The following is a 14,224-nucleotide window of genomic DNA, read 5'->3' as shown; positions in this document are numbered from 1 at the left end:
AGCCTCTGTAGGCTGGAAAAAAAATTGCAACGTGTATGTTGGTGTGTAGTTCCTATTACGTTGCAATTTGTATTGTTTTAGCTGCTTCTGTTGTCTTAATATCAAAATGTAGGGGGTGATCCCACAGGATCTTGTTCATCCGTAACCTTATAAATTAGACTTTATTCTTTTCCATCTTACAGATAGCTTGTCTGCGCTTCAGTTTCCAAAATGTCCTACTTCTGTTTATACAGTGATAAAACAGGAGACAAAATCCATTATGCTCTGTTTGTTTTTTCTAGGGTTCTTCATTTTAGAACTAAATTTTAATTACTTTTTATTATCAAATATTTGAACCTGTAAAGGATCCTAACTGTAAAAGCCTGTGCTTTATTTACTTTATTCCTTTGCATTTGTATCTGAATACACATTTTAATAGTTTCTTTTTTTTTATGCTGTGTTAAACAAATGGAGAACTGAAAAGTTCAATAAAAATTAAATGCTGAAGTTCCTGTTCTTTGGTATAGATTTTCACCAAACTGGGTACAAGCAGAGTTTTCAATTTGACACTTCTACTAATGAGATCCCAGGGTCTGAAATCAGGCATTCTCAGAATGAACTAGATATAATTAGTAACCTACTGCGAAAACTTTGTTTAACTATAACTCAACTGTCATCAGTAATAAGAGCTGCCTAACAGAAGCAGGAATAAAATATGCTTTTCAAAGGAATGTTCAGTTGACTCATGGATCAGACTCATTTGTTCCATTTTTCCTTCTAGCACATATATTACATTTCTGAACTTGTTCAAGAACTGAGCTGTATTCATTAAAAAAACAAAACAAAAAAAAAAAAAAACAAAAAAAAAAACAAAAACAGAAAAATGCATTTGTTAGGCCAATTTTAGTGTTGGTTTTTTTTTTCAGTTGACATCTCTTGTACAGATTGAAACGGAAGCCCAATAGTATATGACCATTCAAAGAGAGCCTGAATGGTAATGCAAAAAGGAGCCAATCTGAGATTGCAAATGCAACCTTAATTGATGTATTTTCTAACTCATATGGGCTTTACCAGTGTATTAATGCCAACACAGTGTATTTTGGCATTTTACTTTTAGTATATTATATTAAAGAGTGTTGAACTGTATTACATTTTAAAAAGAGTATTATTAATTTGTAACAATATGTAACTTAAAACTTTTAAAATATCATTTTTGGTTTTTTAAACTTCTAAGGCATGACACCCATGGCCTATAAGGAAGAAATTAAGATATGTATAGAAAGATAAGCAAGAGTTTACGTATAAACTTACTTTCCTTTGTAGGAACGCTTGGATTTTGCAATGAAAGAAATAATATTTGATCTTCTTAGTGTTGGAAAATCACCTAAAACCTTCACAATTAATCCAGAGGTAAGACAGAGTTATTACTTGCATGCAGTGGGAATGGGGTCCTGGGGTGATGTTTTTGGAACTGCAGTTAACTATTTTTGAGCTGACATTAAAGCAGATTAATGACTATCAAAAAAGATAAAACTAAAGAAATAACTTGCTGTTACTAGTTAAAGAAATAAATGGTTGTCTAGAATTGCTGTTCCATGTCTGGTGAGACAACTCTACTGCTGTTTCAACTCATTACAGCTGTAAACCCAGTATATGTGCTTGTGTGTATAACCTAACCACAAAGCCTTTATTTCAGGGACATCATACCCAGGTCTTACAAACCCAGTGTACTAGATGAGTTGTGTAAATGTCTTTCTTCAGTGTATCATTCTCATGATTCATATTGACTCCTTTAATGCTGTTTACTCTAAAACATTAAGTATATTAGTCCATGCCAGTTTTGTTGACTGGAATTGGATATGTGAGGAGGCATTGAACACTAGAATTTTTGTTCTTGATACTTTCATCACACTAATGGGTATTATATTTAAATCATGCCTGTCCCACTAATGCTGTCTGCTTACAGAAGAAAAATGCAGTTTGTGTTTTGCCTCATCTGTGTTACTTCAATGTTACAATTCCTTTTGTTTTCTGCTTCTTTTTTCTTCCATTTGTTGCTTTTGAAGAGGATGAATATAGGCCTCAGAGTCTTCCTTGTCATAGCAGATAGTTTACAGCAGAAAGATGGTGAACCACCAATGCCAACAACAGGAGTTGTTCTTCCCTCAGGAAATACTCTGCGTGTGAAGAAAATTTTTCTTAATAAAACACTGACAGATGAGGAAGCAAAAGTTATAGGTATGTACTGGACTTTTGGGACTTTACATTCCAATACGTACATATATGTTCTCAGTTATACTCAGATAGTGCGTTCGTGTATCTTTATTTCTATGTTTATTTTAATTTTTATGGAGAATTTGGTGGTACCGTGTTTTAACGTGATTCCTTAGAGAGAAGCTCTAGACAATATTGAAATTCTTGTGTCCAAGACCAGATCTGTGGCTTTCTTAAAAACGGTTTTGCACTGCTGAATTAGCACACAACATACTGATCAGTTTGGTAATTGGCATGGCAATTTTTATTCCCTTGGTCCACTCTAGAATGTTCCAAAATACAGCTGTGTTGGAGTGAGACATTTTTTATCTCTTTGTTTGGTTGATCTTCTGCAGATGAAATAGCAGTCTCTAAAATAGAGACGGTTTCAAGCTAGGACTAAAACACTCAGAAATAAGAAAAGCAACTAATTATTACTTCTCTGTTTGTTCTTCCCTGAAGGAAACTTCTGCTTTCATCAAATACCTCCTACTGTTTGCTTGATATGCTTCTTTTCTTTCTGGTGCTTAAAATGAGTTTCATGACAGGTTTTGTACAATAAGAAATTTGTCCTAAGCTGAATGTGGTATATATTTCAATAAGAATGTGAAAAATAAGTGAGAACGCGCGATAGTGAAAGAGGTGGTTGGAACTGTTTGCCTTTTCAGGAATGTCAATATACTATCCTCAAGTCAGAAAAGCGCTGGACAGCATTCTTAGGCATTTGGACAAAGAAGTTGGAAGGCCCATGTGCATGACTAGCGTGCAGATGTCCAATAAAGAACCTGAAGACATGATTACGTACGTATAAAATTCACTGTCACACTTTCCTTGTTTTATTCTTGTGCCGTAATGTTTCCCATTAATGCATTATAAATTTAGGCTTTTATTTGAATATTAAATTCATTCTGATTTTATTAATGCTAAAAATTTTCGAGTACCTTCTTAAGTTTTAACTAAAGATTAAAAATCTTCGTGATATACTGACGTGGATTTTCCTGTTGTTTTGTGGTTTACAATCTGGTTTTGTAGGGGTGAAAGAAAACCTAAGATAGATTTATTCAGAACTTGTATTGCTGCTATTCCAAGATTGATTCCAGATGGTATGAGCAGGACTGACCTCATTGAATTGCTTGCAAGGTAAGAGAAATGAAATAACTTTTAGTGAATATTCCTTTTTAAAAGCTCCTTATATAATGTAGAGCATGTCGGAGCACTCACTGTAAAGTTCAGTTCCACTGCATACAGTTCGATCCCTCTTATTCTTGCCTGTCTTCAGCAGTTGTGTTTGCAGATAGGTAGTCTGAGCATTCAGTGAGAACACATAGTTGGGATATGTGCAGGCAGTCTTTACTTATTACTGGAGCAATATATATGTATATTTTCTATTTATTTGTTATATTTCATTTTTTAACATAGTTTTGGTGTAGGAGAACAGTTCAGCTTAAAGTTTTGGAATTACAAGCTCATTTGCCTAGAGGGTATTGAATTATACATATATAAATGTTAGTTAATGTGGGCAAGAGTAATTAAGGCTTTTGTAATGCTTTTTCTTCATAGAAGACAGGAAGTATTGAAAAGCAATAACATCATGAAATACCTTCACGCTATTTCTAGCAGGATCTTGTCTTAGCTAGTTACAAATGTATCCAGTGCAGAGAATGCATCTTGGTGGAAGTATTGTGCATTGTGCAGTAAAGACAGAAGACAGCATCAAACTTTTAGTTCCTAAAGGCTGGTTAAGAGTATGTGATTCTAGGGTTGATGATATTGGTATTTTTTCCTAAACAGACTGACAATTCATATGGATGAAGAACTTCGTGCCTTGGCTTTCAATACACTTCAAGCATTAATGCTTGATTTTCCAGATTGGCGAGAAGATGTTCTTTCAGGATTTGTATATTTTATTGTGCGTGAAGTGACTGACATCCACCCAACGCTTCTTGACAATGCAGTAAAAATGTTAGTGCAGCTCATAAATCAGTGGAAACAAGCAGCCCAGATGCATAATAAAACCCAAGATTCTCAGGTACTTTAATTACAATCCTTTGATATCACAACATAATTTAATCTATATGCAGTTTTGTTAGTATCCCTTTTTTAATTAAAGTAATATAAATTCAGTTTACTTTCTTACAGTGTTGAAGATATTTAGACCTATTATTTTATTTTTTCCTGAAAGTTTAGTTTAATATTAACTACTCTCTAAACACTGTTTAATTGCCACATGTTTCTTTACGTCAAATTCAACGTGCAGAATTGGAAATACTAAGTAGCAGTTTTAAACAGCAGAGATAGCAAAAATGTACCATTTTCCAATAAAAAATAGAAAAGTGGTGTAAGAGTTGTAAGAAATAATTCCATACAGTATTAAATATGAGAGAGAGTCATTTACTCTTTTTAAATTTTGCCCTCATTGCATCACTTATGCGAGGAAGTAAAATAAGAAGGGCTTTCTTGCGGTATTTGGACTAAATTCAGAGAGAGAAAAAAAACAAGCTAGCTGATACCGTGCCATTTTCACAATTTCAAATAGGGCAAGTAGACAAGACCTAAATATCTTATGATTAATTCTGTCATCACTAATAATGACACTATGATTTGTGTTTACTTTTCCCTTTATTTGTTTAACTTCTGTGGATATTTCTTAGCGTGGTGTCTCCAGTGGGGCTGCCCATACCCTTCCTCTGGAAAGGACCCTTTATTCCAACGTATTTCATGTGGTGGAAGGCTTTGCTTTGGTCATTCTTTGCAGCACAAGGCCTGCAACGAGAAGATTAGCAGTCAGCGTGCTTAGAGAAGTAAGGGCCTTGTTCACACTTCTAGAAATTTCTAAGGTAAGAGTTGATTATCCATTCATGTAAATGCTTAATATCGTTTTACTTCAGTTTATGATTCTTATGTTTTTTGTTTTGATTTCTTTTGGTTATATTTTTTTAGAGTGATGATGAATTGGCTATAGATGTAATGGACAGACAAAGTGCTTCTATCCTGGAGAGTTTCATACACCTTACTGGTGCTGATCAGGTAGGAGGGGTTCTGTATTAAACTGGAGAGTAAGAGAATGTATTTCTCTAAATCTTTTGGTATATGTTTTAAATCACAGTGTCGTCATATTCAATCTAATTTTATCAACAGTTTATCAGCTTCAAAAAAAGAAAAAACACAAAAAACCCACCAAACCAAACAACCAAAATAACCATCCGGGGCCTCCAAAGCTATTTTTCAAGTTAAAAATGAGCGATGTTTTGAGGCTGACAGTATCGCTGTATGTTTTCTGATCAATTAGGTTCTTACCATCTCACAGACACACACACAATTTTTCTGGTTTGTTTTTATTTTTTCTTCCATCTGGTTCACAGGTTACAAGTTAATTGAAGGAAAGACCACTGACTTTTTCTGTCAGTATGCAGTGTCTAACAAGCAGTGCTTCCTTTAGCCACAATGAGAGCATTATACATAGCTGAATAAGAGCTGAATTCCCTTGTTATATATTTATGTCAAGCTATTAACGGTTGAAGAGAAGCTTTGCTGTCTTTAGGCTTAGGAAATGAGTTGTATTTCAGTAATAAGACTTTAAGAGTCTGGAATCTTTTGGAAGAATAAGTCATCATGAGTCAAATGCCTTTTATCTTTTCCTTTTTTTTTTTTAACAGTTTACTTAATATTTATTTCCTTTCCAACGTGTTTCTGTCACTGCCCATATTAGAAATTTCTCTAAAACAGCATGAATTAAGTGGTGTGTTTTAACTATACCTAAATGGGGCTTTGACACTGACATTTCAGAATGAAAATCTAACAATGAAAAAATATTACTTAATATGCACAGAAATTAATTGTGTGTTGTTTTGTTTGTTTTGTTTTTCAATGCATACAGACTACTTTACTATACTGTCCCAGTTCAGTAGATTTACAGACTTTGGCTGACTGGAGTTCCTCTCCAATCAGCCACCAGTTTGATGTGGTCAGTCCATCACATATATGGATATTTGCACATGTGACACAAGGCCAAGATCCATGGATTATAAGCCTTTCAAGTTTTATGAAGCAGGAAAATCTTCCAAAACACTGCCCAACAGCTGTAAGCTATGCTTGGATGTTTGCTTATACCAGACTCCAGATGCTGTCTCCACAAGTGGATATAAAGTAAGCTTGTTTCTGAAGGAGATCCAGTTTAATTTACTTGTATTATCGAAACCTGGGAGTTGGACTCGATCTCTAAGGTCCCTTCCAACTCGCACGATACTATGATACTATGATATTCTTTAAGGATTCATCATCATCATTCTAATGCTGTAATGTTTCGGTGAGGCAGTGTGCACTCCTAATATTTCTGTGGATTTCATTCATCTTCATATAACAAAAAGTTAGAGCGGTTCTATTTGGAAAAAAATATTATCTGCTGTAAAGGTTAATTCTTGCCATAGGCAATATTGTAGTTGAACAAGTTTGACTATAAAAGCATGCATTATTGATGTACAAGTATGTTCTGAATAATTTAGTCTGTATACTGCGTTAACAGTTGCAGAAACAAAGACACACAAATTAAAAATAAATTCAATGCAGAAACAAAACCTCATAGGCATTATTTACTATATTGAGCTTTTTTTTCTTTAAATAGCAGCCCTATCAATGCAAAGAAAGTGAATACGACTACAAGCAGTGACTCCTACATTGGGCTCTGGAGAAACTACCTGATTCTTTGCTGCAGTGCAGCATCTTCTTCAAGCTCCTCTACTTCCACTGGCTCTGTGAGATGTTCCCCTCCTGAGACGCTGGCGTCTACCCCTGACAGTGGTTATAGCATTGATTCAAGAGTAGGTTCTTCTGATGATTACTGTAAATACTGCAACTACGTTTTATTGCAAGTAGAACCACTTGAGGCTTACGACAGCTATCATGATTCTTAGAAGGCTGTGTAATTTGTCTGAAAATATGTTTACAATGCCTTTTTTCATTTGTTTTGGATAACATTCAGTTTGTTACTTCCAGCCCATACTGTAGAGGCAGTTCTACTTGTGGTTTTTCATCTAATCACATATTGAAAACATTAATCCAATTTCAAAGTCTTATCTGGTGATAATGAGAAAACCTTTTGTCTACAGTTCTTTTTATTTACTTTTTTTTAAATTTTCCTTTTTTCTTTTTTCCTGTCAGGAGACCTCTGTAATTCTGAGCAAATAGCCTCACACTTCTCCACTAACTGAGGCAGTGTTCTGTTCAGGCTCTATACTTTGTTATATTTTTCCTAACCACGGTTTTGTCTGCATTACTTCAGGTTACCTGCAGGTGTGGTTGGGTGTTCTTTTGTGTTTGGTGTTTGTGTTTTTTCCATCTCCTCCTTGGCTTCCCGTAGCAGATAGGAAAAAGGCAGTGAAGATAACTCATAGATTGTACAGCAGATTTTTGGCAGAAGCAGCCTGTTCCAGTTGTTACCAACATTCTATCCTTAGATCTGAGAAACTGCAAAATGAAATCTTAACAGGCTTACTTTTCCTTTTAAAGAAACAGAAGATCTTGTAAGATGTTTGTAAGCTCTTCTCTAAACTGATCATGCATGTGTGAATTGGTGAGCTAACAAAGTTCTCATTGAAGTTTTTCTCTGAAGATGAAGTATGGAAACGTTCCTATAATTAGAATGTCTTCAAGCTAAATGTGAAAGAACCTAAGAAAGATGTTATCCAAAGATAGCCACATAAACCTCTAAGTCACTGTTTATTTTTGATTTTCAAACTTTTGGAGTTGCCTCTCACATGGAGGATGTAAAGATATCTAGTGCTGTTGCCTCTCAGCTGCCTGTGAAGGTGTTGCATAGCTGCATACTCGGCTCTTTCTGAAGAGTCATTGGCCCTAGTCACTAACAATCTATTTCGGCTCTCTTGTGTAGTCAGCACAGAGCCTCAGTAGGTTACTGAACAGATGGGATGGAGCCTCCCCAGAGGCTTTTTAAATTTGTTTTCCACGCTAAAGGCCCAAAACTTTGTTTTTATCATGAGTAGTTCAAGTCAGCGCTTGAGAACCTGATATTGCAGCAGATGTTTTAATCCTGTTACCTGCACGTTGGATAACTTCTTCATTCAGGTTTATTCTGATTTTCTTCTTAGATCATTGGCATTCCATCCCCTTCTTCCTTGTTTAAGCACATAGTTCCAATGATGCGCTCTGAGAGCATGGAAATTACGGAATCCCTTGTGCTGGGACTTGGCAGGACCAACCCAGGAGCTTTTAGGTAATTGCTGTGTTTCATCTGGTTTTATGCTAATGAATACAAAGCTGGGGAAACAGAACTCAGAAAAAGGCCTTCTTAAGCATTAAAAAAATCTGTGAAAACTGATTATCGTTCTTTTCTAGCACTTAGCTGCATGACAATGATTTTTAGAAGCTGAACTAATTTTATTATTTTCATGCCTTTTATTGATATTTAAGACTGCCCTATGGAGGAACAGACTATGGACTGTCATTTACAATGTTAATTACAGTCATGGTTATAGAGGTACTAAAGATAATTGATAACACCACTTAAACCTGCTGGAATACTCATTTTCTCTTTTATTTTCTATTACTATTCACGTGAGCTTGTCTTGTTCATTGTGTGCTCTCCACTGAAAGCCAAACTTTTAGTGTGTTTTACAAAAAAACCTTTACAATAACAAAAAAAGAACCTTCTTTTTTTTTTTTTGTTGTTGTTGTTAATATGAACAAAAATATGAAACTATCACCATGCTTAAGTCTCATGTAATTTAATGAAAGTCTTTGCAACTTTCTGAACACTTTAACACGTTTCTAGAAGGAAAACCCCTGTAGCAGGAGAATCCAATCATTTCGCATGAAAACTTCAGTGGATGATGCTTTTGGTATGTTTAAATTAGAACAGCACAGGAAGTACACAGAAAAATGTGGGACTCACTGCAGCAGATCTAAAGCAGAGGTGTTAATTACTATGCTATTGATTATAAAAGTGGAATTAGTAAGGTTTAGGTTACTGGGCTGTCTGTATAGATCCACGCTGCCAGTCTCTTTTCCATTCCTTTGCTCCTCTTCATGGAACCATGAGATAGTTGGAGTTTGACCGAAGGAACTGAGAAAAGACTGTGAAGCTTCAGAACAAATTGGGAATGTAACCACAGTATCAAAACATTGCTTTTCGGTTTTCACAGAGACTAGACTGACTAATCTGTCAGCATATCGTTATTGACCTTAGAGAAGCAATGTTTATTAACACTAAATGGATAGTGACAGCTGCATGAACATAATATGATCAGTTGCCAGCATCGTTTTTGTCCAATAGTATCTATTGCAGCATTGAGGCGTTGTTAAACCTTGAATATGAAAGTGAATGAAAACAGTATCTGATAGAAGTATAACTTAGAACTTTCTAAATGAAAATCTAGTGTAATTATTGAGAAATCCATTTGGTGGTTTGTATTTAAATTAGGGAAATCTCGGAAACATTTCTTGTAAATGCATATTTAGTTCAGAAAGCTACAAGTAAAACCTAAGGGTGTTTAAATAAAGTTTTAACACTCATTATGAAACATCTTTGAGTTGAGATGTTAACTTAATGGTTGTTCATATTCTTTCAATTATTTTGTTTTAATTCAGGGAACTAATAGAAGAATTACATCCTATAATTAAGGAAGCACTTGAAAGAAGGCCAGAGGTAATTAGATGTTTTTCTTGTATTCGGCACAGAGTTTTATCTGTCTTCTCAGAAATGATAGTAAATAACTATTAGTTATGCTACTGCAACTAAAAGCTGTCAATACACCAGCTAACAAATATAAATGTTACTTTTTAAAGCTTGTGTGAGCTGTTTACAGTAGAAGAGTTCTGTTTTGAACTCTGTATTATTCTTATATCAAAGGAGTTTGGTTTTAGATGACTAGAAATTACTATAAGCTTTTCCACATTCTTAAATTTGTGTTGCCTAAATATAGTTTAGCATAGTTAAATACTGCTTGCAAATAGTAGTTCCTAAGATGGCATTGATTTCTACTGTCAACCAGCTTTGTTTAGTTCTTTAAAATGGAAATGGCTGTGAGCTCAACAGTCTGCCCTGAATGAAAATCTTCTGATGGAGAGGATGTTTTACTGTAGGGTTTAGAAGCCCCTTTAGGTATCTACAGACATAATGATCTCCGTAAACACAAACACAGATAATTAATTATTCAGTATTTTTTTTGTGGTAACTATTGTATTCATATTCGTAGTAAATTCATAATTATATACAGATGATGAGAAGGAAAATGACTTTTGTTTCAGAATGTTACTGGAGTACAGTGTGTTTACTTAGTCTTACATGCGCAGATAGATTGGTATTGTACTGCAGTTCGTCATTTTGTATGTCACACTTCATGACAGGCGAGTGACAAAAGAAAAAGTGTATTATTTCATTAATACATGTAATAATAAACTTAGTGTATCTTGCAGTTACAAAAGGAATAACTGTTCACTGCCTGATCTGTTAAAATAGGCAGGCATTTTGGTTACTGATGATAAAATTTTTACACCCCTGATAATTCATGCTAATTGTTGACTAGATATAATAATACTTCTTTATGCCATGCAGTTTTATGTATTTTTTTCCCACTTCATCTAATTCTGCGTTTCCTCTGTTGAGCAGAACATGAAACGACGCAGGCGTCGGGATATTTTACGTGTACAGCTTGTACGAATATTTGAACTGTTGGCAGATGCTGGTGTCATTAGTCACAGGTGGGGGCTGCACTGATAAGCAGGATCACTTTGTACTATAGATATCTATAGGGAAGTATTATTCATTAATTAGTTGTGTTTCTAAAATTGCATTTTCTTCATTATCTATTAGTCCCAGTGTAAGAGCTAATTCTGTGGAAGAATGAGTGACTTGTGAAAAATGAGACTTATTTGTTTACTATCACTGGAGTTTTTTATTTAGCAAGGAAAAAAAGCTTGGGGAAAAACTTGCTTTGAATTCAGTGTTTGTAAAGAGGAGGTTTTATGTCCATTAAAGAGATAAGGATTGGGTTTTGTTTTTTGTGTTTTTTTTAATGTTGTATATTTAGCATACGGTTTAATGTTTTTGTTTTTAAGTGCAAGTGGTGGCCTTGATAATGAAACACATTCCCTCAACAACACGTTACTGGAGTATGTTGATCTAACAAGACAACTCCTAGAAGCAGAAAATGAAAAGGATTCTGACACACTGAAAGATATCCGATGCCATTTTAGTGCCTTAGTGGCAAATATCATTCAAAATGTTCCAGGTATGTAAAAAGATCTTGATAACTTCTGATAGACTGTTTTCATTTTATTTTATTTCTTTAAAGGCACCAAAAAATTCTACTTACCTGAATTTGCAGAATACATTAATAAAAATATTCCATCAGTTCTGAACACAGCTTCAGCAATGAGGGTTTTTAAGAGAGGTGTCTGATACTGTTTAGAAGCTACAAGTAGTTTTCTCATTTAACAAAAGTCTTCTTGACTGGCAATGCATTTACATCTTTTAGATTAATAAATATCTCAGATTAATAAATACCTCTGTGATGTTTAGCAGGATAACAGTAAAATTATGTCCAGTTATTATGATTTTGAAATAGTGTGTCTTTATTGTTTCCCTTTGATTCTCTGACTCTGATTCTCTTTTATGTACATCATTTAAAAAAATGGTACAAAAAGTGTTTCTAACTTTTATTTGCTTTTCTTACAGTCCACCAGAGAAGAAGTGTCTTTCCACAGCAAAGTCTCCGCCACAGTCTATTTATGTTGTTCAGTCATTGGGCAGGTCCTTTTAGTATCATGTTTACTCCCCTGGATAGATACAGTGACAGGAACATGCAAATAAACAGACACCAATACTGTGCATTAAAGGTATTTTAATACTTTTTGAACTTTGAAAATAAATGCCCATGTTGATTCTGCTAATGTACATTTAACATCTCAGCTTTGTGAGGAAGGTTTTCATATCCTTGTCATTTCTGACTTTATTTCTCTGTTCTACCTACTTGCTCATTTTTGATAATTGTTTTTTTTGCATACTTAAACCATTGCACTTAGAATAAGAATTACTTAAAATTACTGGTAAATGTTGACTTCCCGTGATTTCTCAGCTGCCCAAGGAGAAAGACTTTCATATAAAGTTTGTTAATCATAAAAAATGTCATACGAACTCTTGCATTAGTCAGCTTTTCACTTTTAACTGCAAAACTGTTATTATTTCAGAATAACCTGATTTGATTGAAGTATTTCTTTACCAAGATGTAATTCATTTTTTGCTAGCTGTACTGTTTCTCATCTGTCAGAAAATACTATCGTTTTTTGGGATTTTAATGGGCTTGATAAAAACACATCTGCTGTATCTGAGTTATTAAAATGTACTGTTTTACTTTCTAAAGGCTATGTCTGCTGTACTGTGCTGTGGTCCTGTGGCAGATAATGTTGGGCTCTCATCTGATGGCTATTTATACAAATGGCTGGACAATATTCTGGATTCACAGGATAAGAAGGTAATGCAGGCAATGTAAATACTGGTTTGCAAACTATCAGTACTTTCAGCATAGGCATTCATGAATTGTTGTGGTCACATTGACCCAAGGGCTTTAGAGTGGCCTATGCCTAAAGCTTTTGGGAATGCATATTTTTGCCTTCTCCTTAACACTCACTATCACCAAGCTGAGGAAGGCAGTCATGGGGCACATTCTGAGTACAGACAAAGCAGAACTAAGGAGGAAAGGACTGAAACAGATTTCTTGTAATTTCTAAACTAATCAGCTAGATGAAATTGTAATAATAAGCACAACCTTCAGAAACATAAAGGAGACAAGATTTTTAATGTAATGTCTATGAGACTCCAGAGTCCATTGATGGGGACTTATGGAATTCTGAAGACCAAGTTTAAGGCAAGCTTTACATCTAAAAGATAGGGCCTCCATTGCACTAATGCTGTGATAGCATAAAATTATTGCTCCAGTGGCTAGATTCAGGGGATTATGCAAGTCTCCAGATGGATCAGTCCCTTGTACCCCACAGTGGATTACCTGTCTATATTTAAGTGCTTTTCTGTATCTGATGCTTTCAGACCTGTGTTCAGAAAAGAGCAAATAGCACAATATGGGCTTGGAACTGAGAAAAAGGAATGTTAGAGCTATCTAGTTGTTTACTAGTCTACTTTCTCTGCTTACTCTAGTTGATTACTTTGGTAATCTTTTACTGTGTGTACAAGTTGGGCTTTAAACAGTTTGATAGATTAACTGTTGTTATTTTTAACTGTGGACTCATTATTTTTAGCTGGAATAATTTTTGCGTATTACAGATGTTTTGGATTAAATATCTATTTCCCTCTTTTATGCCATTTTTATAAGTTGGCCCTTTTTTATTTTTTTATTTTATTTTATTTTATTTTTAATTGGTTCATTTCTGAATGCAGGTTCACCAGCTGGGCTGTGAGGCAGTTACGCTGCTCTTGGAACTCAACCCTGACCAGAGTAACCTCATGTACTGGGCCGTAGACCGGTGCTATACAGGTTCCAAGAGGGTAGCAGCTGGCTGCTTTAAGGCCATAGCCAGTGTGTTTCAAAACAGGTACTACAGAATTTTTCAGAACTATCATTTTCCAAGTGTAATTTCATTTAGAACATTTTTTCCTCCCTTAAAGAATAGAGAACACTCCTTCCTGTGTGTATGTGTTACTAGAGAAGCTTTCCGGAATGCTAGGTTATTCTGTATCATATCCCCTATGAATTAGCTTTTACTTAATACATTCAAATAAGAAAATAATAATAATTAAAAAAAAAAATTAATGTTATTTATTTCATGCTTGCAATTTTTCCCTAGGGATTACCAGTGTGATACAGTGACCCTTCTAAATCTGATACTGTTTAAAGCAGCTGATTCTACTAGGGCTATCTATGAAGTTGCTATGCAACTATTACAGGTTTGTAAGCTGATTTTGATTCAATTGTTTTTATTTTAAAAATTAGAATGATCTCTGTGCATTGCAAATAACAGCAGC

At 34.7% G+C, this 14,224-nt stretch overlaps 1 protein-coding gene across 9 annotated transcripts in view; it reads left to right on the top strand.

Annotated features, from left to right (window-relative positions):
- Positions 1–14,224, top strand: part of FRYL (FRY like transcription coactivator) — a 158,478-nt gene that overhangs the window by 95,142 nt on the left and 49,112 nt on the right. For all 9 annotated transcript variants that reach the window (XM_072334014.1, XM_072334013.1, XM_072334017.1 and 6 more), the window contains 17 exons: positions 1,303–1,389; positions 2,046–2,217; positions 2,901–3,033; positions 3,265–3,372; positions 4,024–4,261; positions 4,884–5,069; positions 5,173–5,259; positions 6,110–6,378; positions 6,854–7,049; positions 8,337–8,461; positions 9,835–9,892; positions 10,856–10,947; positions 11,305–11,477; positions 11,924–12,084; positions 12,609–12,719; positions 13,640–13,794; positions 14,047–14,146. In XM_072334014.1, the coding sequence (XP_072190115.1) occupies positions 1,303–1,389; positions 2,046–2,217; positions 2,901–3,033; positions 3,265–3,372; positions 4,024–4,261; positions 4,884–5,069; positions 5,173–5,259; positions 6,110–6,378; positions 6,854–7,049; positions 8,337–8,461; positions 9,835–9,892; positions 10,856–10,947; positions 11,305–11,477; positions 11,924–12,084; positions 12,609–12,719; positions 13,640–13,794; positions 14,047–14,146 (2,451 nt within the window). The remainder of the gene's footprint in view (positions 1–1,302; positions 1,390–2,045; positions 2,218–2,900; positions 3,034–3,264; positions 3,373–4,023; positions 4,262–4,883; positions 5,070–5,172; positions 5,260–6,109; positions 6,379–6,853; positions 7,050–8,336; positions 8,462–9,834; positions 9,893–10,855; positions 10,948–11,304; positions 11,478–11,923; positions 12,085–12,608; positions 12,720–13,639; positions 13,795–14,046; positions 14,147–14,224) is intronic.

The sequence above is a fragment of the Excalfactoria chinensis genome, chromosome 4, assembly GCF_039878825.1.
Source record: "Excalfactoria chinensis isolate bCotChi1 chromosome 4, bCotChi1.hap2, whole genome shotgun sequence".
In the NCBI taxonomy this organism is placed as follows: Eukaryota; Metazoa; Chordata; class Aves; order Galliformes; family Phasianidae; genus Excalfactoria; species Excalfactoria chinensis.
The sequence above is the reverse complement of the archived record's forward strand: the minus strand, read 5'-3'. Positions and strand labels throughout refer to the sequence as shown.